This window comes from Mastigoproctus giganteus, chromosome 14 (assembly GCF_048544385.1).
Source record: "Mastigoproctus giganteus isolate SK-2022 chromosome 14, ASM4854438v1, whole genome shotgun sequence".
NCBI lineage: Eukaryota > Metazoa > Arthropoda > Arachnida > Uropygi > Thelyphonidae > Mastigoproctus > Mastigoproctus giganteus.
In genome coordinates, this window is record NC_143588.1 from 10043531 (window position 1) to 10070703 (window position 27173).

The 27173-nt window shown below is 38.6% G+C and overlaps 1 protein-coding gene across 3 annotated transcripts in view; it reads left to right on the top strand.

The window, feature by feature from the left end:
• The window catches only part of LOC150074975 (ATP-binding cassette sub-family C member 1-like), an 889139-nt gene that overhangs the window by 30678 nt on the left and 831288 nt on the right, over nt 1-27173 (top strand). For all 3 annotated transcript variants that reach the window (XM_090388347.1, XM_090388349.1, XM_090388348.1), the window contains exon 2: nt 716-892. In XM_090388347.1, the coding sequence (XP_090244473.1) occupies nt 716-892 (177 nt within the window). The remainder of the gene's footprint in view (nt 1-715; nt 893-27173) is intronic.

Genomic DNA, 27173 nt, shown 5'->3' on the forward strand with positions numbered 1-27173 from the left:
TTGTAACACCTTTGTGGGATGCAAGTACACTGTGGAGTTAGCTGATTTACTGTTGGTAGCCACAAACTACCAGAATTTCTCTTATTTTTTGTGGTAATTCCCATATAAGCTAGTGAACAGGGAAAACTGTTCACTAGCTTATGTAATGAAACAGCACTTTTGATCACCATTGTGATCAAAAGTGCTGTTTCATTACATCAGTGTTGAACTGTACCTTGTTGGACACAATGGGATAATGTAAACAGTATTGCCTATCCTCTCAGGGTCAGTCAGCTTTCACGAAGTGAAAAACAATATAAATGGAAAAATAAAAAAAAAAAAAACTCTGCATTATTGTATAATAAAGCAAAACTTCCATATAAAATTTTTAACCCATCAGTTAAAAGAATCAACTCTTAATCCCCACTCAGTGAGTCACTAGGAGATGTGATAATGCAGCTGGGTTAAAAATGTGATATGGAAGTTTCACTATATTATGTAATAATATACACATTAGTCATATATGCTTGTTTTCCTCATCCATGGCATGCTACCTATTTTAATTTTATTGAACTTTATTATACATGTTATTTATATTTCATGATGATCAAATTGAATGGATTAATATATCTGCACTAATACTTGTGCAGATATATTAATCATAAATAATATTTAGACATTTCATCATGTATTTTTTGTTTATTGCTGCATTAATTTTTTTGCTATTTATTTTTAGAGTTACCAGTTAACATGGAACACGTCCAATCCAGATTTTACAAGATGTTTCCAGAAAACAGTTCTTGTTTGGGTGCCTTGTGGATTTTTATGGTTATTTTCCCCTTTGGAAACATATTTCCTACTTAGAAGCACTGCTAGAAATATACCAATTACTGGCCTTTATATAGCAAAGATTGTAAGTCATTTTCAGTCATTTTCAATTATAATTTATTGGATATAGAAAACAAATATAGTAACATAAATGGAAACATAAAGGCAGACTTGCTGTGTAGATAGAAAAACATGATTAATGGCATTTGATGCAAGAAAGCAAGCTTATGTAGCATCAGCCAAAAAAAAAAAAAAAAAAAAAACCAGAAATCACCTCATTTTACCTATCCGTTTGCTCCAAATGCTCCTCCAGTTCTTTGAATTTATTTAAGCTATCAACTTCCACAATGACAAATGAAAGTTTGTTCTGGAAATCAACCACTCACTGGCTAAAGGCAAATTTATGCATATCTGTTTTGCAACTGTTTTCTCAATTTGAATTTATGGTGCCTCAAGTGCATAAACTAAACAAGAAGAAGAGTCCATCAGTATTCAGCTTGCTCAAACCATTCAAAGCCCTATGCATCTCAATCAGATCACCTCGCAGGTGCCTACTCTCCAGACACTGCAAATTGTAGAGTGTAAGAAAGCTTTTCTTGGTAAGAGCACACCACACCGTTGATCTCCCCTCACCAATCTCGTTGCCCTTCTCTGTACTCATGCCTGCAGCTCTACATCCTTCCTAAAATGAGACCTCCAGTCATGTATGCAGTACTCAATGTGTGTCCTGACCATTGCCTTATACAAGGGGATAATTACCTCCTTTTCCCTGCTAACAAAGTTCCTGTATATCATTGACAAGACCCCATGCTCTCCTCTGGCAGTCTGTCTGCAATGCACTGAAAACTTCATATCTGACAGTGCAATTACCCCCCAGCAAGAGTTACGTACCAACTGTGTGGTACTACACTGCATGTAGTACCACACAGTTGGTACGTAACTCTTGGGTTACTGCTACCCTTATGCAGTACTTCACATTTGTCAATGTTAACTTCAGTTGCCACCCTAAGCCCATCTGCCCAACTTTTCTAGATCTTGTTGCAGTAGTGTACTGTCATTAACAATCCTGCCAGCCTTGGTATCATCTGTAAATTTGGGCATTAAAACTGGTATACCTTCATCAATATCATTTATTAATATATAAAATGACAATACAATGGGCCCAACACCGAACCCTGGGGAACTCCACTAATAGTCCATGAAGCATTAGTCCATGAAGAGCAGTGTCCATTGATTACCACTCTGTCTTCTCCCACTCAATCATCTTTTTATCCATAGCAGAAACTTGCCCTTAATGCCATACTGCTCCAATTTGTATAGTAGTCTTCCATGTGCAAGAGTATCAAAAGCTTTCCTGAAATCCAAATTTTTGATATCAAAATTATTTTTCGTATCCAGTTCCTTTGTGACCGCATCGTAGTGTCCAATCGAATTGGTCAGGCAAGATTTCCCAATAACAAACTCATTCTGTGTCTGAACTATAACTGCAGTCATGTCTAGATGATCCTGCATTGCCTCTTTAACCAGTGACTCGATTATTTTCCTTGGAACAGAAGTTAAAGTAACAGGTCTGTAATCACATGTGTCACCCTTGACCCCTCTTTGGGAATTAGGGATACATTTGCACATCTCCAGTTCGTGTGGCCATCCCCTGAATCCAAGGATGCTCATAATTATTGCTAAGGATCTGCTTACTTCTATTGTTGCCTCCCTTAATATAACTGGATGTATCACATCCACCCTACCCCTAAGTGCTTTTCTTATATTTAACTTCAAAAATTTCTCCTCCACTTTGCTCTCAGTTATTATATAATCATTTATCTCCCTATTAGAGTGATAAACTTCTGGCTCTACTTCCATACAGAATTCCTCATGTGTGAATGTAGATGCAAAATAGTCATACAGAGTGTCAGCTACTTGAGCTGGATTATCAACAGATGAACCATCGATATCTGCTTTATCCCTTTCCTTCTAGGGATTACGTAAGTAAAGAAGTCCTTGCTGTTTTTCTTTGCATCCTTTGCCAAAAGTTTCTTGTTATCCCCCTTCGCTTGCCCAACCTGCTTTGTGACTTAATTACAGACTAGCTTATACACCGATGAGCCAAAACATTATGACCACCTACCTAATATGATGTTGGTCCTCCATGTGCAGCCAAAACAGCTCGTACCCGGTGAGGCATGGATGCTACAACATTTCTAAATGTGTCTTGTGTATCTGGTACCAACTTGTAACCAGCAGATCCTTTAACTCCTGTAAGGTCCGTGGTTGAGACGCTGCAGATTGGAGTTTCTGTTCCAACAAAAACCCACAGATGCTCGATGGGATTGATGTCTAGGGAATTTGGAGGCCAGGGCAATAACTGGAAGTCTTCCTCATGTTTACGAACCAGTCTCAAACAATCTGGACAATGTGGCATGGCGCATTATCCTACTGAAAGGCGGCACTACCAGAGGGGAAGACCTTTGCCATGAAATGGTGTACCTGGTTAGCAGTGATGTTTAGGCAGTGGTAGATGTCACTGCCTAAACTGGGAAAGGTGCTAGAAAAACTACTTGCAGCTAGAATACGCACATTATGCAACTCAAAGAGCCTCAATTCCAATTCCCAGTTTGGCTTCACTGCAGGCAAATCAGCGGTTGATGCTATAAACCATGTCCTGGAGTCTATCTCATCCTCGGAATATACCTACGTCCTCGGTCTCTTCGTGGACTTCAAAGGGGCCTTTGACACCGTTTGGTGGCAAAGTGTCCTGGAGAGGTTGCGGAGGGCCGGGGTCTCCGCCCCAATCTACCGATTAATGTCCGACTATTTCACAGACCGTAGCCTCGTGGTCTACAACGGATCCTGCTCAGTAACCAGACTGGTCACTCGAGGCTGCCCCCAGGGATCAGTTCTTGGCCCCCTTTGCTGGAGCTTGGTCCTTGACGGGTGGCTCGCCACCGGTCAACCACAAATCACAAAGGTAGCCTTTGCAGATGACCTAATCTTGCTTATAAACGGAAACTCCAGGTGGGAATTGGAAACACTAGCCACGGATGTCCTGGAAGATCTGGACCAGTGGTGCATAACCCATAAGCTAACAATCTCAACAGAGAAAACTTGCCAGATGCTCTTAAAGGGCCACCTTGACCCACGTAGGCCACCAAAGATCAAACTTAGGAACACAACAATCAAACTGGTTGATTCATACAAATACTTGGGGGTAATGCTGGATAACAAGCTCAGTTTCATTCCTCATGCTAAGTACTTGCTAAGGAAAACCAAAATCTTAACAGGAAACCTAATGAAAATAACCAGGAAATCATGGAAGATAAAGCCATCAACGCTAAGACTATATTATAATACCCTCTTCCTCCCCACTGTTTGCTACGCTGCAGTAGCTTGGGCACCGAGCCTGAGCAGAGGACAAGTCCGCAAAATACTTCTGCGAGCCCAGCGCTTCTTCCTCCTGGCCACCTCCAGGGCTTGCCGGACCATCTCCACCGCTGCCCTAAGTGTCATCTGTGGGAAACGTCCAGTAATATACGATGTGATTGACACCTTCCTGCAATACCAAAGAAAACAGCCCATTCCCAAGAGCATAGCACAATACAGCATAGATGCTGCCCTACCAACTAAAGAAGATAACAACCGGCTCAGACAATTGTACTTAGCTGACTGGCAAAGGGACTGGACCGATTCTCCCCTTGGCAGAATAACATTTACATACTTGCCAGAAGTTATAGAAATCAATAAAACAAGCAAGCCCTGGATCAACCCGGGACTCTATACAATGTTTCTACTAACAGGACATGGCAGCATAAATGCCAAGCTCTTCACTTTCAACCTGGTTGAATCCCCCAACTGTGCTGCAATTACTATGTGGACCTTAGAACACAACTCCAAATTGTAACAAACGTTTACAACCCCAATGACCTGCCAATGCTACTCGACAGCCCCGAGTCCTTCTCAGCGCTGGCCACCTTCGCGGAAAAGGTATTCTCCCGTAGAAAGAGAATACAAGCCACAGGAAACTAGGAACACAAGAATAAACACTGCTACAGACTGTATTGGAATCAATGTAAATCAACGAAATCAACGTATTGATTGAGTGCGCTTCAACTCCAGGTCAGGATTGGGCCCTGCGGGAATTGGGCGCACTCCAAACCATGTTACTTCAGTAATTCCAACCCAAAAATTTAAGGGTGTGGTCGTTCCAGGACAGGTTTGGGCCCTGCGGGAACTGGGCACACTCCAAACCATGTAGAGCCAATGTTGAATTTAAAATACTGTGGGTGTGTCCCGTGATCTAGGTCAGGATTGGGCCCTGCGGATCCGGGTGCACAACTATATAGATTGAAGCTGATTTAACACAAAATGTGTTATTGATAACTGATTCTAAACAAGATAGTAGAACCTGGCTGCCTCCTCGCGGCTAGGGACGGGAGCGGGGGTTGAGGCTCTACTTGCCTTCAGCCCCCTGCTGCTAAATGCCAGATGCCAGCCACAACAATATATACAACACTCCACACACACTAAAATGAACATCAAAGATCTAAGTGCTATCAGCATTAAGAATCCTAAACTAAATTAGTCTAATACGCCATACTACTCTATCTCGCGCCTTCCAAACTTCCAAAACTTAACTAGCGATAAACTTAATTCTTCCCTAGTGCATTCATGTCACCCTATACTAAACTAACGCTAAACTTAAACTCCTCGCACGCGCGGGTGTAAATAGTAATCCCAAAGCAAAACGCGGCTAAACCTAAATTAAACTCAAAATAGTCACTGATGTATCAAAATTCAAAATTCAAGTCGTTCACTTTAGATGAATCATTACAATTCTGCTGGCAATAACTACCGCTTAATAGACGGCAGACATAGGGGGAACCCTGGAAACCGCCAGTAACCTACATAAATACATACATACACCTGGATGATGGAAATGTATATATAATTGTATAAACCTATATAAGTTTTGTATATATATGAAATGAATGTATGTAAATTGTGTGTATTAATAAAAGTGTACAAAGTGGTAGATGTCAGAGTGCCTGGCAGATGGATGCTGGACCCAGGGTATCCCAGCAGAACATCGCCCAAAGCATGACACCGCTGCCACCGGCTTGTTTTTGTCCCATGGTGCATCCAGGCATCATCACTTCTCCAGGTAAACAATGCACATGTACCCGGCCAACCACATGGTGTAACAGGAAACATGATTCGTTGGACCAGACGACCTTCTTCCAATCATTCAAGGTCCAGTTTCAATGTTCACGTGCCCATTGTAGGCGCTGTTGACAGTGAACCGTGGTTAGCATGGGCACTCGGAGTGGCCTGCGGCTATGCAGACCTATTTTCTGCAGTGCTCGATGTACTGTGTGTTGTGACATTACTCCCGTCACCAGCATTCCAATTACCGGAGAGCTGTGCCACAGTCACCCTTCTGTTGCCACATACCATCTGGGAGAGCTTTTGCTCACCTCTAGCTCGATAAACCATGGTTGTCCAGCACCTCGCTGGTGGTTCGTGGGTTTTCCCTCCTTGGACCACTTTCAGTAAGTAAGGGGTGTTCATGGCTGAACGTGAGCACCCCACCAGCTGTGCCATTTCGGATATGCTCTGACCCAGTCATCTCGCCATTACAATTTGTTCCTTTGTCAAATTCTCTTAAGTCCACTGCCTTTCCTATCTGAAGAACAAAAGTAACACATTAATGGAGCTCAGTATCAGGTGTTTTTTTATACCGTATCCAGATCCATGCACGCGTAGTTCACCTGCAGTTGCTTCGATTTGCATATCGACTTCCTGGTCATAATGTTTTGGCTCATCAGTGTTTAGTATTATCACATACACCTTTTGACATCTCTCATATTGTGGGATTAACTCATATGTAGTACTTTACATTTGTCAATGTTAAACTTCATTTGCCACCTCTCAGCCCATCTGCTCAACCTTTCCAGATCCTGTTGCAGCAGCATAGCGTCAGTAGTGTCCTTAACAAACCTGCCAAACTTTGTATCGTCTGCAAACTTGGACATTAAGCTTGATATACCATCATCAATATTATTTATAAATACAGAAAACAATAATGGATCCAACACTGAACCCTGAGGGATTCCACTAATAAAATTAGTCCACAATGAGCAGTGTCTATTGATTACAACTCTCTCTCTGTCTTCTACCCCTCAACCACCCCTTTATCCATAGCAGCAATTTGCCTCCAATGCCACACTGCTCCAATTTGTGCAACAGTATCAAAAGCCTTTCTAAAACCCAAGTGTATAATATCAAAGTTATTCTCTGCATCCAGCTCTTTTGTGACTGTATCATATCCAATAGTATTCAATCAAATTGGTCAGGCAAGACTTCCCCTTAACAAAACTATGCTGTGTCCGAGCTATAACTGAAGTCTTCTCTAGATGATCCTGCAGTACTTCTTTAACCAGTGCCTCCATTAATTTTCCTGGAACAGAAGTTAAACTCACAGGTCTATTATTACTTGTGTCAGCCTTTGATCCTCCTTTGTGAATTGGGGTCACATTTGCACATCTCCAGTCTATGGGTACCTCCCCTGTGTCCAAGGAAGCTCTCATAATTATGGCTAAGGGTTTCCTTACTTCCTCTGCTGCCTCCTTTAATATAACTGGATAGATCCCATCCACCCCGGGTGCCTTTCTTGTGTTTATCTTCAACAATTTCTCCTCCACTTTACTCTCAGTTATTACAAGATTCTCTAGCTTACTGCTAGAGTTGAATATACCTCTGGCCTTCCCCTCGCTGAATAACTCCTCATGTGTGAATGTCGAGGCAAAATATTCATTTAGTTTGTTAGCTACCTGAGCAGGATCATCAACAGTTGAACCATCGATATCAAGTGGACCAATCTGATTCATTCACTTCCTTCTAGAGTTTACATAAGTAAAGAACTCTTTGTTGTTTTTCTTTGCATCCTTTGCCAAAGATTTCTCATAATCTGCCTTTGCCTGTCTAATCTCTTTTGTGACTTGGTTACAGACCAGCTTATATCTGTCATAGGCTTCTGTGTCATGTGTTAATTTATATGTATCCCATGCATTTTTCTTCTCTGCCATGTGTCTCATTAGTTATCTGACATCCATTTAGGTCTAAACCTTGAACAATATTTCTTAGTTGGTATGTAAAGCCTAGTAGCTTCCAAGATAAGTTAGTATTAGTAATGGCCGCATGGTGCAAGAAAGCCTATGGCTTATGCTGCACCAGCCAAAAAAAAAAAAAAAAAAAATCCGAACAAAACAATGATAAAAAAAAAAAAATAAATAAATAAAATAAATAACTAAATAATAATAATTAATAAAAAAAAAATAAAAAAAAAAAAAAGGAAATTAACCTATCATCCTATGCGCTTCCCTTACCTGAAAGTACTGTCCAGATGACCTTTGAATTTCTGCAAACTGTCGGCCTCTACCACCCACGAAGGCAACTTATTCCAGTAATTTATAACTCGCTGGCTAAAATAAAACTTCCTGCAGTCCAATCTAAACATTCCCCCCCCCCCCGTAACTTGAATTCATGTCCCCTAGTTCTAGCATCATTTATAATCTTGAAAATTTTGTCCTCATTCATTTTACTGATGCCTCTCAGAGCCTTAAACTCCTCAATCAAATCTCCTTTAAGGTGTCTAGTTTGCAAACTCTTCAACCCACATATTCAAAGTCTTTCTTCATAAGGACGCCCTTTTGCCGATCTCACTAGGCGAGTTACCCTTCTTTGCACCCTTTCAGGAAGCCCGATGTCTTTCTTTAGGTGCGGTCTCCATACTTGAACCCAGCATTCCAAGTGTGGTCTAACATAAGCCTTATATAATGGGATTATCACGTCCCTATCTCTACGAACAAAAGTTCGATAGATCATCGATAGGACACCATGGGCCTTCCTTGCAACCTGTTTACAATGCTCAGAGAATTTCATGTCTGACCATATCGTAACACCCAAGTCCCTTTCCTCCAGTACTGGGTTTAGTTGAACTCCACCAAGTGCATAAGTTATTTTGGGATTACTGTTTCCCAGGTGTAATACCTTACACTTTGTTGGATTAAAGCACAGCGGCCATTTTTCTGACCATTCCTGAAGTCTATCTAGGTCTCTCTGAAGAAGCTCAGCTTGACAGTGATCATTAACTACTCTACCAATTTTAACATCATCTGCAAATTTAGACATCCAGCCCTCTATCCCTTCATCAATGTCGTTTATGAAAATTAAAAACAACAGTGGTCCTAATACTGATCCTTGGGGAATCCCACTTCTTACATCAACCCAATCTGAGGAATAGACATTTATCACAACCCTCTGCCTCCTGCCCTGAAGCCATCCTTCTATCCATCTATGGATTTTCCCATTGATTCTAACCTGTTCCAGCTTATAAAACAACCGCTCATGTGGAACACTGAGTCAAAAACTTTGCTGAAATCTAAATAAACTATGTCGAAATTATTCCCTAAATCCAGCTCGTGAGTGACCCTTTCGAAACAGCGAACCAGATTTGTTAAACATGATTTTCCCTTTACAAAACCATGCTGAGTATCCTTGAGAATTTCAATTTGATCCAAATGATCCTGAATTCCACCCTTGATCATTGCCTCCATGATTGTCCCTACTACTGAAGTCAGACTGACAGGTCGATAATTTCCAACTTCACTTTTAGAGCCACCCTTATATATGGGAGATACATTTGCACTTTTCCAATCCAAGGGAATCTCCCCAGAGTCTAGTGATGCTCGCATAATTAGCCTCAATCGTTCAATGCACTCGCTTGCCGCCTCTCTTAAGATTATAGGGCATATTCCATCAACTCCAGGAGCCTTACTGGTCTGTAGGCTCGAAAGTTTTTTCATTAAATTTTCATTAAAAGTTCTTTGAATGCTTCCCATTTTGAATTTGCTGTTGGTAACATCATCAGTTGGTCCCACTGTATAGAATATAAATACTGTCTCAGACCATCGTAGTCACCTTTACGAAAGCAATAACCCTTCCCTTTACCCCTGATGGCAGGTAACTCTTTGAGTAAATCCCATTTCAGCACACTGTGATCACTGCCACCTGGTTGGATAGGTTAACGATTGGTGAGGTGATCTGCAAATGGAAGCAGACTGGTACTGAAACCATCACAAAATGACTCAGAAAATCTCTGATGCTGGCAGATTGTGACAAGAGAGCCCTGCAAAGGATCATATCGAAACACGTTGACATTTTCACAGCACAGAAAACTTGCTGACAGAAGTCCTCACTGAGTCTGTTGGAGTCCTGTCAGCAAGTATGGCACAAGGAAGCTGCATGATATGGGTTATCACTGTTGTGTAGCTATACACAAGCCACTAATCATCATGAATAATGCCAGATGCCATCTGATTTGGTGTAAAGCCCACCATTATAGACTAAGGGAAAGCTATGCTTTGGAGTGAGAGGTCATGGTACATGGTCAGCAAGTCTGGTGGTTGCACCTGGAGAAAGCCACCTGCTGGCTGTACCATCCTGACAGTGAAGTTTGAGAGAGGCAATGTGATGGTCTGGAACTGTTTTTTGAATTAGGACCTCTGTTTGGACAAATCCATGACTGAGGATGTTTGTCTAGACTTCATGGACAGCAATGTCTTACCAATGTTGTAGCAGCATGTCAGAGATGGCCCATACCTGTAACAGCAGGACAATGCACTTGGCATACTGCTTGTTTTGTGATGGACTGGTTTGGGCACATGGATGTTGAAAATTTGGACTGGCCAGGTGAGTGCTCTAACCTCAATCCTATAGAGAATCTCTGGGACAAAAAATGTAGCTGGCCAAAAAAGAGGCAAACTATTAATAAATTAACAGTTTATTTGTAAGATTATTGCAACTTACATGCTTGAATGGCACATAGGCAGATGGGGTAAATATAGCAACATACTAAAATTTAAGAAATTAGCATTAGGGAAAAAAACTACTATTTCACATAGCAATTCACTCCAGAAGTTTGTTTAGTTCTGCCTTGAATTTATTCAAGCTCTCAACTTCCACAACGATCAATGGATGTTTGTTCCAGCAATCAACCGCCTGCTGGCTAAAGGCAAACTTCTGCACATTTTTCTACAACTGTTTTTCCCTCAATTTTTATTTATGCCTCCTCAGGTGCATAATTTGAGCAAGAGGAAGAATCCCATCAGCAATCAGCTTGCTCATACATTCTAGGCCATATACTCCTCAATCAAATTACCTCTCAGGTGCCTAGTATACAGATGCTGCAATTTTCAGAACTTGAGCTGCCTTTCTTTGGTAAGAGAAACCTTTTGTTCCCTCTCACCAATCTCGTTGCCCTTCTCTGTACTCGTTCCAGCAGCTCTACATCTTTCCAAAAATGAGGCCTCCAGACCTATATGCAATGCCCAAGGTGTACCCTGACTATTGACTTATACAGAGGGACAATCACCTACTTTTTTTTTTTTTTTTTTTTTTTTTTTTATGAAATCCTCAAACACGAGAAGTATTAGAACTTATAGTACTTGGTACCATGCTTGGGTTGGAGGTTGAGAAGACAAAAGAAGATATTTGTTGACATTAGACTTGAATTTCTGTAGATTGTAATTTTCAGGAAAGACATACGAAGGAAGGTTGTTCCAGAAAACGACAGTTGAATGAATAAATGAGGAAGATGAAAAGTTGGTTCTGTGAGTTTACCGATAATAAGTAATAACCTACAAAATCTCTATCTAAGTTAAAATTTAAACTAAGTATCGTAACTAGGAATATAAAGTTACTCTAGAAAATAAGTTAATATGTCAATTTAAGTTAATAAATAAGTTAATGAATAATGTCTTCAATTGTTTTAAAATTACTGAATCTGGTTTCAAAATCATTCACAACTTTCTCAATTTCAGAAACCTATTTCTCACTATTAAATTCAAAAACAGGATATTTTTGCAATTGATCTTGCATATTTGCAAAATGATAATTGTTTTTCTTTGAAATCCTTAGCCATTGCCAAAAATTGATATTTATATGCAGAAATACTACTAATCATGTCACCCACATTTTTATTTTTTTCTTGTAATTCTAAATTCAGATCACTTAATTTACTGGTAAAATCTGCCAAAAAAGCCAGATCACACAATCACTCTGTATCTTGTAGCTGCTGATAATCACGTCCCCTTTGATCAACAAATTTTTTTAATTTCATTCAGCAAATTTTGAATTCTCTGTAGAAACTTACTCTGACTGAGCCACCTCACATCTGTGGGTAATATCAGTTAATGAATAATGTCTGGTTCTTTTTCATTGAGTTGCATTTTGAAAAGTCTCCTTTGAAGCGATTTTCCTCTGATGGAATTCACGATTTGAAAGCTATGTCCATAACACTTTAGTATTTAATCTTTTGCTGGCTAACACTTGTTGGTGTATGATGCAGTGGTAACTCAAAAAATCTGGGAATTCATCATCCTTTTGGCACAATGCGATGAATCCGTTAAGATGCCCCGGTATTGCTTTTTTACTCCATCTGTTGTTATTGATATGAGCTTAAATGTGGTAATTTAATTTTTTCAATAAAATTTTTGAATGCATTAAATATATCAAGACTTCTAGTTCTTTCTTTTAATGAAACCATACCCAGCAGTTCTTCTCTAGCAGCAGCCTCATCAAAAACCATAATAATAAAAATGAGCAATTTAGTTGTATCACTGAGATCTGTAGATTCATCCAGTCGTAAAAAAAAGGACATGCAATTAGCAATATGCACACACAATTGTTCGCTCACATTTTTACTCATTTTTTTCGATATGTTGCATCACAGTATTTTGAGATAATTGTAGATCTTGAAGAGCACTTTCTTAAAATTTTCAAAAAGAGGATTTGTTTTTTCTAAAAACGAGTCTTTGATGAATTGAACATCAGAAAATGGTTTGCATTTTTTTTTTTTGCAAGAAAATGATTCACCATAAATGATGCTACAGTTACTATTTTAGATTGTAAATTAGGTGTCATGAAGAAATTTTGTTCTGTGGATAATCTGGATTTAAGTTTTTTTAATTTAGTTTTTCTAAGGTCACTATTAGGTTGAAAATCCGATTGGCATTTACCATGGAGTGCATTGAGTGCCTTTCTAAATTTCCTTTTTTGGGTATAGCCACGGAAGCATTGCAAATCAAACAACATTTTTCTTCTATCATTACAAAAAAGTATTCTAGTTCCCGCTCTTGATGAAAATGATACGTTTTACTCTTTATCTTGGTATTCATTTTAAATCATAGGATATTAAATTAACATATAAGTACTGTACTGTTATTAATATTAAGTAAGCTAAATAAGAATTCGACACATACACTATGCTCTCCACAACGTAACTGCGTGAATTTTCACTAGAGAAGCGTTGCGACTGCGCGGCGATAAGAATAGTCACGTGGTTCAACAGATTTGTAATAAGCATATGCAGTGGAGCACATAATAACATTTAGATTTTGACTAATCTAGGTGCCTGCATAGCCAGGTGGGCAGGAGCAGTAGTGCGTAGCACGCTTCTTGATTAGACTGGGGTTCAAGCCCGTGACCACTAAATACGGAGGATGCATGACCACCAAATACGGAGATGCGGAATAATGTCTTCAATTGTTTTAAAATTACTGAATCTGGTTTCAAAATCATTCACAATTTTCTCAATTTCAGAAACCTATTTCTCACTATTAAATTCAAAAACAGGATATTTTTGCAAATGATCTTGCATATTTGCAAAATGAAAGAATTGTTTTTCTTTGAAATCCTTGCGGTGGTCAGGGAATGGCCACCGCATATCCCCGGAGCAATATGGCCTTAGTTGCTAATGCTCCTAAAAACAAAACAACAACAACAACAACAACGTGACTAATCTATTTTTTATATATATTTAAAATTTGTTGTGATCAACCGAAATTAAAGCCACGATCGACTTGTTGGCCTTCCCTGCTGTATATCATTGACAAGACACTATTAAGCTACTCTTGCAGCATGTCAGCACTGCTCAGAAAACATCATATCTGACTGCACAATTACCCCAGATCTTCTTCTTCATTCTCCACTACCCTGAGTGTAATATCGCCCACTTGGTACTTTACTCTGGGATTACTAATATTCATATGCAGTACTTTGCATTTGTCAATGTTAAATTTCATTTGCCACCTCTCAACCCATCTGCTCAACTTTTCTAGATCTTCTTGCAGTAGCATACTGTGATTAACAACCCTACCAACCTTTGCGTTGTCTGCAATCTTGGACAATAAGCCTAATATACCTTCAAAAAAATATAATTGATAAACAATGGGCCCAATGTGAAACCCTGGGACACTCCACTAATGACATTAATCCATGAAGAGCATTGTCCATTGATTGTCATTCTGTCTTCTCTCACTCAACCATCTCTTTATCCATAGCAGCAACTTGTACTTGATGCCATACTGCTCCAATTTTATATAGTATTCTTCCATATGCAACAGTATCAAAAGCTTTCCTAAAATCCAAGTATATGATATCAGAATTATTTTTTGCATCCAGTTCCTTTGTTGACTACATTGTAGTATCCAATCAAATTGGTCAGACAACAACAAAACAACAACAACAACGTGACTAATCTATTTTTATATATATTTAAAATTTGTTGTGATCAACCGAAATTAAAGCTGCGATCGACTGGTAGATCGCGATCAACTTTGAGTTGTCTGAACTATAACTGCAATAATTAAAGACAAACACCAGCCAAGGAATAAAAAAATTTTACTATAAAAATAATGTGATACACTATCAGAAATATTACAATAAATTACGATAAAACGTTAAAAATATAGTTAAAAATATACCGAAGCAATAAAATTATCTAAAATAAACTGGATTAAAAGCGATAAAACCTGAAGCTTTCGGAGACTGCTGTCTCTTTCTTCAACAGTATACTATTACTGCAATGACACATCCTTAAGTAGCAGACCCATGGCATTCATGCACGAGGTCCATCAGACACATGGTCGGCATTCCCCACGCTCGCATCGGAAACGGAAGTGGCTCGGGAGAGTGTCAAACAGACCCGGTCATCCTGTCTGAGGACAACCGCCTCAAACAGGGGGTGTAAACCTGTCCCTGTCCCCCAGTCCCTGTTAATAGTATTACGACTGGATGAACGGATTCGCAAGCTCTTGAGCCACTTGCGTTACCAAAATCCATGGGCACGGTCCGTAATGACCGCGTCTTCAGGGGAGATCCGATGCTGCTTCTCCCAGAAATGCTCTGCCACAGCAGACCTCGCATAATTAGCAGTCTTAATAGTGGTCATGTGCTCCCCCAGACAGTCCTTTAAACGTCACCCCATCCCCCCCCACATAACATTCATTACAATCCGGGCACTTAATCTCATAGACTACACTACTAGTATAGTCCTGGGCTACAGGATCTTTAACTTGAGACACCACTATGTGCAACCTCCATCCCGGAAGCTGCACACAGCGGGTCTGACACTGCAGTGCCTGTACAATGCATTCTGAAAGGCCCGGATAGTAAGGAATGTATGCGGTAGCCACAGGGGCAGGCGACTCCCTACGATTGGACCCTACCCTATAAATATATTTGTCCAAGACCCTCTGGGGGGGTACCCACACTTCCTGAGATCTGCCGTGATTCTACAAATTTCCATTTCCTTATCCTCGGGGGTACTACAGTGGGTCCCCACCCTATTCAACAACGCCCTGGCTACACTATTCTTATAATTGCCATTGTGGCCAAATTGGCCACAATGGCAATGGAGGAACTGGAAACTAAGATGTTTCATCAGTTGGATTTCCCCATGCGCGAGTGGAGGAGATATGTGGACGATACGTTCACCATTTTAAAAAAGGGGAAGGAAGATGAGGTGCTCAGTTTACTTAACAGCTTCTCCCCATTTATACAATTCACCTTGGAGGTGGAAAAAGCTGGGTCCCTCCCGTTTCTGGATGTCCTGATTAGCAGAGATGGGTCTAGAATTAAGACAACGATTTATAGAAAGCCTATGTGCTGTGGCCAGTATGTTCATTACAGCTCGGCACAGGCTTATCATCATAAGAATAGTGTAGCCAGGGCGTTGTTGAATAGGATGGGGACCCACTGTAGTACCCCCGAGGATAAGGAAACGGAAATTTGTAGAAATCGCAACGCTTCTCTAGTGAAAATTCACGCAGTTACGTTGTGGAGAGCATAGTGTATGTGTTGAATTCTTATTTAGCTTACTTAATATTAATAACAGCACAGTACTTATGTTAATTTAATACCCTTTGATTTAAAATGAATACCAAGATAAAGAGTAAAACGTATCATTTTCATCAAGAGCGGGAACTAGAATACTTTTTTGTAATGATAGAAGAAAAATGGTGTTTGATTTGCAATGCTTCCGTGGCTATACCCAAAAAAGGAAATTTAGAAAGGCACTCAATGCACTCCATGGTAAATGCCAACTGGATTTTCCACCTAATAGTGACCTTAGAAAAACTAAATTAAAAGAACTTAAATCCAGATTATCCACAGAACAAAATTTCTTCATGACACCTAATTTACAATCTAAAATAGTAAATGTAGCATCATTTATGGTGAATCATTTTCTTGCAAAAAAAATGCAAACCATTTTCTGATGTTCAATTCATCAAAGACTCATTTTTAGAAAAAACAGATCCTCTTTTTGAAAATTTTAAGAAAGTGCTCTTCAAGATCTACAATTATCTCGAAATACTGTGATGCAACATATCGAAAAAAATGAGTAAAAATGTGAGCGAACAATTGTGTGTGCATATTGCTAATTGCATGTCCTTTTTTTACGACTGGATGAATCTACAGACCTCAGTGATTACAACTCAATTGCTCATTTTTTTTTTTTTGCTCATTTTTATTATTATGGTTTTTGATGAGGCTGCTGCTAGAGAAGAACTACTGGGTATGGTTTCATTAAAAGAAAGAACTAGAAGTCTTGATATATTTAATGCATTCAAAAATTTTATTGAAAAAATTAAATTACCACATTTAAGCTCATATCAATAACAACAGATGGAGTAAAAAAGCAATAACGGGGCATCTTAACGGATTCATCGCATTGTGCCAAAAGGGTGATGAATTCCCAGATTTTTTAAGTTACCACTGCATTATACACCAACAAGTGTTAGCCAGCAAAAGATTAAATACTAAAATTCTTTTATTCCTTGGCTGGTGTTTGTCTTTAATTATTGCAGTTATAGTTCAGACAACTCAAACTGATCAACTCAAAGTCGATCGCGATCTACCAGTCGATTGCAGCTTTAATTTCGTTTGATCACAACAAATTTTAAATATATGTAAAAAATAGATTAGTCACGTTGTTGTTGTTGTTTTGTTGTTGTCTGACCAATTTGATTGGATACTACAATGTAGTCAACAAAGGAACTGGATGCAAAAAATAATTCTGATATCATATACTTGGATTTTAGGAAAGCTTTTGATACTTAATGCATTCAAAAATTTTATTGAAAAAATTAAATTACCACATTTAAGCTCATATCAATAACAACAGATGGAGTAAAAAAGCAATAACGGGGCATCTTAATGGATTCATCGCATTGTACCAAAAGGATGATGAATTCCCAGATTTTTTGAGTTACCACTGCATCATACACCAACAAGTGTTAGCCAGCAAAAGATTAAATACTAAAATTTTTTTATTTCTTGGCTGGTGTTTGGCTTTAATTATTGCAGTATGGAATTTCCCAGCCCCATAGGCCTGTTTGAAGATGAACTATAACTGCAGCCTTGACTAGATGATCCTACAGTGCTTCTTTAACTAGTGACCCTATTATTTTCCTTGGAACAGAAGTTAAACTAACAGATCTGTAATTACCTTATTTTCCCATGTATAAGATGCACCCGTTTTCAAAAAATTTTGGGTCTAAAAACTGGGTGCGTCATATACAGTGGTTGTAGATTTTTTTACTTGCATTTCATGCTTTTTCGCGCTTGTTATCTTTGCACTTGTTACCGGTATATTAGGTTACGTTTTGCAACGTTCTGCCCAGAAATGGATCAGAAAAGATTTTCGTACATGCTGAATTCAAGTTAAAAGTGATCCAGTTTGCAAAAGGGAATGGAAATCTTGCTGCTGAACGTAAGTTTGGTCCTCTTCCAACTGAGAAAACAATCCGAGACTGGCTACGGGAAGAAGAAACCCTACCGAAAACGCCACGGCAGAAGAAGGCCATGAGAGGCAAGTTAGCAAAATGGCCTGATTTAGAGAGGGAATTGAAGATATGGATTGAAGAGTAAAGGGCAATTGGAATTCCTCTGTCCACAAAGATGGTTCAGCATGAGGCAAGAAGAATTGCTGATGAAAAAGAAGTTACTGATTTCAAAGGAGGACACAAATTGGTGCTTCAGGTTCATGAAACAGAATGGACTAAGCATGCGTACACGCACCAGACTTGCCCAAAAGATGCCTGAAAGCTATGAGCAGAAGGTCCTTGAATTTCATCATTTTGTCATTCAATGTCGGAAGACACATCAGTTTGAGTTGGGACAGATTGCAAGTATGGACGAAGTCCCCCTTCAATTTGATGTCCCATGTAACAGAACTGTTGATAAGAAGGGGGTGAAAACTGTAACTGTTAAAACAAGTAGACATGAAAAGAGCCATTATACAGTTCTAGCTTGTTGTGCTGACGGAACCAAGCTGCCTCCTATGCTGATTATCAAATGCAAAACAATGCCAAAAGAAGACATTCCTCGAGGAGTGATTGTCCACGTTTATGACAACGGTTGAATGGATCAGAATGGGATGAAGATCTGGTTTGAGAAAGTTTGGAGCAGGAGACCAGGTGGGCTCTTACGCAAACCTGCCTTATTGGTGCTTGATCAGTTCAGGGCACACATAACAAAAAACACAAAGAAAATTGCTGCAGAGCAAAAAACAAAACTTGCCGTCATACCTGGAGGCTTGACATCCCAGCTCCAACCACTTAATGTCAGCATTAACAAACCTTTCAAAGCTGCCATGAGAGACGAATGGAACCAATGGATGAAGTTTTCTGGGGACAATTTGACACCAGCAGGAAGAGTGAAGAAACCAACTATGGGAGAAGTTTGTACCTGGGTGAAAAGATCCTGGGATAATATCAAGATTGAGATCATTGTCAAGTCATTTAAGAAGTGTGGCATTTCAAATGCCATAGATGGAACTGAGGACGAGGCAATATATGAAGACAGTGATTTGTCATCAGACACAGATGAGGACAAGCTAATGGATGGGAGTTTTGACAATGATGAATAAAACTTGAGTTCAATAACTTTATGTAATACATTTTTTTTCAAATTTTGGGCTCCAAAATTAAGGTGCGTCTTATACATGGGGGAAATACGGTACTCGTGTCATCTTTTAATCCCCATTTGCACATCTCCAGTGCATAGGGGCCTCTCCTGAGTCCAAGTATGCTCTCATAATCATGGCTAAGGGTTTGCTTACTTCCTTTGCTGCCTCCTTTAATATAACCGGATAGATCCTATCCATCACAGGTGCCTTATGTTTAACTTTTACAAAAAATGTTAAGCTATTGCAAAACCATTTAGCTTCATATTGGAGTTTGATAAACTTATGGCCTCCCCTTCCCTACAGAATTCCCTGTGTGAATATAGATGCAAAATACTCATTGAGTTTGTCAGCTATCTGAGCACTTTCATCAACAGTTGAACCATCGATATCAAGTGAACCAACCTGATCCATCTCCATACTTCCACAGTTTACATAAGTAAAGAACTCTTTGCTGTTTTTCTTTGCATCCTTTGGCAAATATTTCTTGTAATCTTCTTTCGCTTGCCTAACCTCCTTTGTGATTTTATTACAGACTAGCTTATATCTGCCATAGCCTTTTGTGTCTTCTGATAATTTATATGCATCCCATGTATTTTTCTTTTCTGCTACGAGTCTCGTTACTTTGTCTGACATCCATTTAGGCCTAAACCTTTAACAGTATTTCTGTGTCGGTATGAAAAACGTAGTAGCTTCCAAGATAACTTCCTTGAATGCTTCCCATTAAGAATTTGCTATTGGTAACATCTTCAGTTGGTCCCACTGTAGAGAATTTAAAAAGTGCCTGAGACCACTGTAGTCACCACTATGAAAGCAAAAACCCTTCTCTTTACTTCTGATGGTAGTTACATTTTTGAACAAATCCCACATCAGTACAATGTGATCAATGCCACCAGTGGTTACTTTATCTGCAGATTCTTAATGCATGAATAATCACTGCTAGTCAAGATTCCCTCTGTTGCCTCTCGAACAAGCTGTTCTAGAAAACAATCCAATAAATCCACAAAAGTTTTGCTAGTGTGCAAGTGACTAACACACAAGTTCCATTCTATATCTGGAAAGTTAAAATCCCACATTATAAGACAATGTGATTTTCTGGCCCACTCTTTCTCTGTATGCATTCTCGCTCTCAATTTTGCTTTTTGAGTTCTTATGTCAGACTGACTCAATATTCACTGTTCCTCCATGTCAGCTGGATGCACTTCCTTAGATTTTGTGTTTCTTAACTAACAGCTAATGCTTCCTCCTTACTGTCCTATCTATCCTTTCTGTACACATTGTACTCCCCATATTCCAATTCTGCACTGCTTATATCTGTGTGACACCAGGTCTCTGATATCCCAACAATATCTGCCTTTGATGTCTTGATCAGCACTTCAAATTCATCAAATTTATTTAGCCTACTGCTAGCATTGGTGTACATGCAAGTATACATGCAGTTTTTCTTACTTTTAGTTACACTAACACAGTCCGTGCATCTACTTGTTCCATGATGACTCCCGCAATCCCTGAAATCTCCATCACCTTTCTTTCTTTCTAGGCTGCTGCTCAGTCCAATAGAAGCAGTACAAGAATCACTTTCACTTCCACTTATAGCACTGTTAATCTATTATTCTGTGAATTCCCCCCAAGTTAGTAGTTTTCCTACCCACCTAACACTTCCTCTATAGCATCAGCAAAGATTCTTGCACCCTTTCTATTTAAGTATATCTCATCCCTGTAGAAACAATTTCTTCTGTTAACAAGCACAGACCACACTGAGAAAAATTCTACCGCATGATCCTTGCACAGTCTCTCCATGGCCGAATTAATTGACAAGACTCATCAATTACTCCCTCCTATCGTGTCTGTGCAGAATTGCAGACAGTTTCAATTTTAACCTTAACTTGTGACTTTTTTTCAACATTGAACTGTAATTGTTAAATAAGTCTGCAGATCTACCTATAGGGATTAGTGCCAATGTGTACAACGTTATCACCTTTTGTCCCTGGGAGACATTCCTTGGTCCTATTCCACCTATCATTTTTGCACAATATATTTCTGATTTCCCTGACAATTGAGTCTCTGGCAGTAACTAGCTGCTGTGGGACTGGTGTATTCTGCCTTGAAGATTGCTGCTGTGTTGCCAGATGTGCAAGTGTGAGCTCTGGCTTTGAGTTAGGCAGCTGAGAGCTTGGTGGGCCCCATTTTAATTATTTGAGGGCATCTACCCTACCCTACTCTTCAAACTCTCATAGATGCCCATGAGAATGCTAAATGGGCACCTAATTTCTTGCCACTCTCTGCACCTAGCACAAATTCTCCTTGGCTAGATCATGTCCTGTTCTAGAAACGTCCACAAACATTTCACAAGGTGAACATTTTTTTTGGCTATGATGCATTGGAGAATCGACTCCTTTTGTTGCTCCCTTGACTTATAGCACTCCTGCTACTCTGCACATTGCTTTGCTGCTCTTTATCTGGGGGATAATTTTCTTTTAAACACAATTTAATTAATTAACAATGAAAATTAATAAGGTTAATAAATTTAATTGATTAATTTACAATACTACACTAAGCTAATGCAGTGATATATGTATTACGCTATCTAGTTTTATGTTATAACTTATGCTGACAATCACAATATTAAATTAGTTAAATCCTTAGCTAAACACAAAGATATATGCCCAAAAAAATGATTAAAATCTTCAGTCTACTTATTTATTGCAATAAAAATCCTATTATTCTTCTGCAGTACTGGTTATGTGCTACGATAGTCATGTTAAAATACCGATACAATAGCGGTATGAGTAGTGAGTTGTAACTTACAAAATCACTAACTAAATTTAAAAAATAAACTAACGAACGCTACTAAACCATTTTAATCTATTTGTGAAACACAATTCAATATGTGAATTAATCAAAAATACAGTAAAAATTTCTGAAAACTTAACTGTTTGAAGGATCTCAAAAAGTCTACTTCTCCTCTGATTATTTCCTTGAATGGTTTCCTTAAATGTTAGCAGTATACAAATAACTTAGACTAATACCCATAGACTTGAGATATGCATATGTGACCCCAATTCACAAAGGAGGATCAAAGGCTGACACAAGTAATTATAGACCTGTGAGTTTAACTTCTGTTCCAGGAAAATTAATGGAAACTGGTTAAAGAAGCACTGCAGGATCATCTAGAGAAGACTTCAGTTATAACTCGGACACAGCATGGTTTTGTTAAGGGAAAGTCTTCCCTGACCAATTTGATTGGATACTATGATGCAGTCACAAAAGAACTGGATGCAGAGAATAACTTTGATATTATATATATGGATCTTAGAAAGGTTTTTGGTACTGTTGCACAATGAAGACTGCTTCACAAATTGGAGCAGTGTGGCATTGGAGGCAAATTTCTTCTATGGATAAAGGGATGGTTGAGGGGGAGAAGACAGCGTGGTAATCAATGGACACTGCTCATCGTGAACTAATGTTATTAGTGGAGTCCCTCAGAGTTCAGTGTTGGGTCCATTATTGTTTTCTGTATTTATAAATGATATTGATGATGGTATATTAAGCTTAATGCCCAAGTTTGCAGACGATAAGAAGGTTGGCAGGGTTGTTAAGGACACTACTGATGCTATGCTGCTGCAACAGGATCTGAAAGGTTGAGCAGATGGGTTGAGAGGTGGCAAATGAAGTTTAACATTGACAAATGAAAAGTACTACTTATGGGAAACAGTAACCCCAGAGCAACGTATCAGCCTCCTGATGCCCTGCTGAGAGAAGAAAGGTCCTGGGGAATATCATTGAGCAATGACAGCCTATGAGCTACTCTTGCAGCCTGTCGTAGACAGGCTGCAAGAGTAGCTCATGGTGTATTGTCAATGATATTCAGGAATTTTTCTAGCAGGGATAAGGAGGTGATTATTCCCTTATATAAAGCAATGGTCAGGCCACACCTTGAGTACTGTATACAGGTTTGAAGGCCTCATTTCAAGAAGGATGTAGAGCTGCTGGAATGAGTACAGAGAAGGGCAACAAGATTGGTGAATGGAACAAAGGGTTGCCCTTACGAAGAAAGGCTTAAGTTTTGCAAATTACAGTGTCTGGAGACTAGGCACCGGCGAGGTGATCTGATAGAGGTGTATAAAGCTGTGAATGGTTTGAGCATGCTCAATGCCGATGGGATTCTTTCTCTTGCTCAGAATAATCACCTGAGAAGGCATAAATTCAAATTGAGGAAAGACAGATGTAGGATAGATGTGCGGAAATTTGCCTTTAGCCAGCGGGTAGTTGGTTCGTGGAACAGACTTCCATCCCTTGTTGTGGAAGTTGATAGCCTAAATAAATTTAAGGCTCAGCTGAATAGGTATTTCGAATGAACGGAGAGGTGAAATGGGAGTGGTTGTTTTTTTTGGCTCATGCTGCATAAGCTTGCTTTTTTGCATCACATGCCTCTGCTAATGCTAAGTTGAGAGATTACACTGTTTGGCTAGATTACAATGGTCCCTATTAAAATTCAGTGTGATACTTATAGATTTGACATTGCTGAATTCAAATATGGTAACCATATTGCTGTAACACCCACCAATTTCATGGGAGAAGGGATTAAAGTCAAAAAGTAAGTTTCTAGTAAAAAAGATTTCAAGAAAATGTTACATAAACACAGTACTAAATATTGAACAGTGGGTTTATTAACCTTATTCTATTTACAAAAATATTTATCTGATAATAAAACACTTATTTTGTCATTTTTTTCCTTTCATAATCATCCATTATTGTCTCCCATATGAGATTCCAACAGTAGTCTTCCACCGTACTGGGACTCTATTTTACCTGGTATTTTTTTTCCATGTGAATAATGCCTTGTTGATACCTTTCACTGCGTTCATTGGAGACTGCTCCCAAGTTTCAGGAAAAAAAAGTTTAAATGGGAATGTAGGAAATGAAGCTTTAACGACATGTTGCTCCCATTTCTCTCTCTCTGTATGCTAAAATTAGCTTATCCACAATTTCACTGTAATTTTGTGATTTCTCTTTACCTAAAAATATCCAGCAGACGTTTTCAAATGCATCCAGGCTCTTATTTCTGTAGCATTTCATTTTTTAGTGAAGTCCTCATCTTGGAACTGCAGTTTGATTTGAACACCCACAAAAATTCCCTCTTGAGAAAGTAGCGTAAAATAAACTTTGTTGGAGACGAATAAAGCGAGAGATAGCAGAAAAATAGCATCTCGAAGTTTGTTACATAGCAAAAGAAAGAAAGAATTAAACAAAGTGGTTTGCCTTCTTATTACTTTTCCTGTAGGCTTTTGTTAAAGAAATTGGCCTCATTGATTTGAGGAAACATTTGCCTCAAACACAAAGATCCTTCTCCTTTTTTGTCCATCACTTTCACAAATATTTTTATCAAACCAGCGTGATGTACAATGGAGGGAAATAGATTTTTGACTTATCCACCAAAGGAGGATGTGCTATATTTTTCTGGCCTGATGCGTTTCTTCTGTAGCGTCAGCCAAAAAAAAAAAAAAAAAAAACAATTTCACACATCCATTCCCTCTAAAACATTGTCCAGTTCCTCCTTGAATTTATTTAAGCTATCAACTTCCACAACAACAGATGGAAGTTTGTTCCAGCAGTTAACTGCCTTCCATGTCTTCCATGCATCCCTTTGAATTTATGCCCCCTAAGGTTTGTAATTTGAGCAAGCAGAAGAATCTCATCAGAATTCAGCATGCCCAATCCATTAAAGGCCTTATACACCTCAATCAGATCATCTCATAGGTGCCTCATCTACAGCTGCTGCAGTTTGCCGAACTTAAACCTTTCTTGGTAAGAGGAGCCTTTTGTTCCCCTCACCAGCCTTGTTTTCCTTCTCTGTACACTCAAGCAAATCTACATCCTTCTTAAAATGAGGCCTCGAGGCATCCAGTTCCTTTGTAACCACATAGTATCCAATGAAATTTGTCAGATAAGCTTTCCCTTAACAAACCCATGCTGTGTCTGACTTATTACTGCAGTCTTGTCTAGATGATCCAGCAATGCATCTTTAACCAGTTAGGGTTAAAGTTGTTTTGGGTTTTTGCTTGAAAATTGTCCTGTATTCTAGAATTTCTCTGAACAAAAGCAGAACTCTTTTTTTTAAAAGCATGAATTATTTCTTCATGAGGGCATTTCTATGGGTTCTTCTCATGTATCTTTAGGGTTATTGTTGATTTCCTTGTGAACATGATGTATAACACTGTTCAATAGTATTTTATTTTCATTTAGATGTTCTTTTGTACCAGATCTTGATTGCCATTAACATAACTATCCAGTGTTGTGTGACTTTCGATGTTTCTAGATGATTATAATAATGTCCAAAAGTTTTTCAATTGTGAAAGCAGCAGTTCATCTGGTTCATCCAATTATTCACCTTTTGTAATCAATGCAAATCCCACTTTGAGATGCAATCTCTAAAGCTTATTGTAACTTCCAGGTTTCTGTGTTCTTGTAATGCACTGATTATCTTCATTATTATTCTCTTTTGATAATGAAATTTAAAATTTTTAATAATACCTTGGTCCATTGGCTGGAGTTTGATGTTATATTTGGTGATAATCAACATCTTCATACTTTCAAGTGTGGTAGAAATACTGGGAGAATGTACCAGACAGTTATCAGTAATCAATATGAGTTTTCTTTTTCTTTAGTCACATGCTTGTCTAGTTTTAATATCCATTCTTCACAAATATCATTTGTCATCTATGCTTTTTTTATTAATGGTGTAGCCAACTTCGAGTGATTTTTGTGCCTCTAAAACATTTGGGTTTTTTGGTTTTTCGATGACTGATAGTCTTAATTTTTTTCTTCCCGTCATATTGGCTCCAACTAGCACGCTGATTCTTTCTTTGCTTTATTTTTCGTCAAAACATTTATCATTCTTAGAAGCAAGTGTTCTATTTGACAAATTTAAAGAATAAATCTATTTTGTCAGCATCAAAAACATCCTTTGGTTCATATTCTTCCAAAATCTTCTTTAAGGTATTGTTCCTTCACTTACATTAACACTTTGTCTGCAAATAATGTTTCCACATTTCTCTTGAACTTAAATTTATTTAACCACCCAGTGCGAGCATTAAATTCTTTCTGTCCAAGGGATTACACAAATTTCAGAGCATGTTGCTTAATTATTGGCCCTGATATTGGCATATTTTTTTCATGTATCATTTGCACCTATTTTAGAACAGTTTTATTAGCATCTTCATATGTACACAATTTGTTTCTTGTCTGGACCTTCTTCAGTTGCATTTAAAATTGATTCTTGATTTTTTAATTTCATTGCTAGACTGCTTATTGGTATATTTCTTGGCAATATCTTTTTTCTTAAACCCCTGGTCAATTTCATGAAGAATCTTTACTTTATCATTCACACTTAAATACTTTCTCTTTGACATGTTTCTGTGACAGTAAAAATTATTCAAAGTGCACAAGTGAAAGTGAATATCAATTTATAAATATGCCCTATTTATTGCAAAGTAGTTTATGATCACGTTTACCTGAAATTTATTAGAAAACCCAGTTAATTTTTATTATATGATAACCCTTCTGATCAATCATTGCCAAGGTGTGGCATGTTTGAGTGATTGGCATGCGTTACCCCTATCTGCCGTTGCTTGCTTTGATAGGTTGGTAATTACCGCTGGTTTGTATTAGAGTGAATGTTAATTTTTTTTTAAAATTTGTTTTAGAGAAACTAACACTTTGCTATATGGGGTTAATTTTACCTATACTTTTGTTTCAAGGTGCAATGTTTTGCAAAACAATTTGTAATATAGAGAAAAAAAGACAGAGTGGTAATCATTGGACACTGCTCATCGTGGACTAATGTTATTAGTGGAGTCCCTCAGGGTTCAGTATTGGGTCCATTATTGTCTGTATTTATAAATGCTATTGATGATGGTATATCAAGCTTAATGTCCAAGTTTGCAGACGATACGAGGGTTGGCAGGCAAGGACACTACTGACACTATGCTACTGCAACAGGATCTGGAAAGGTTGAGCAGATGGGCTGAGAGGTGGCAAATGAAGTTTAACATTGACAAATGTA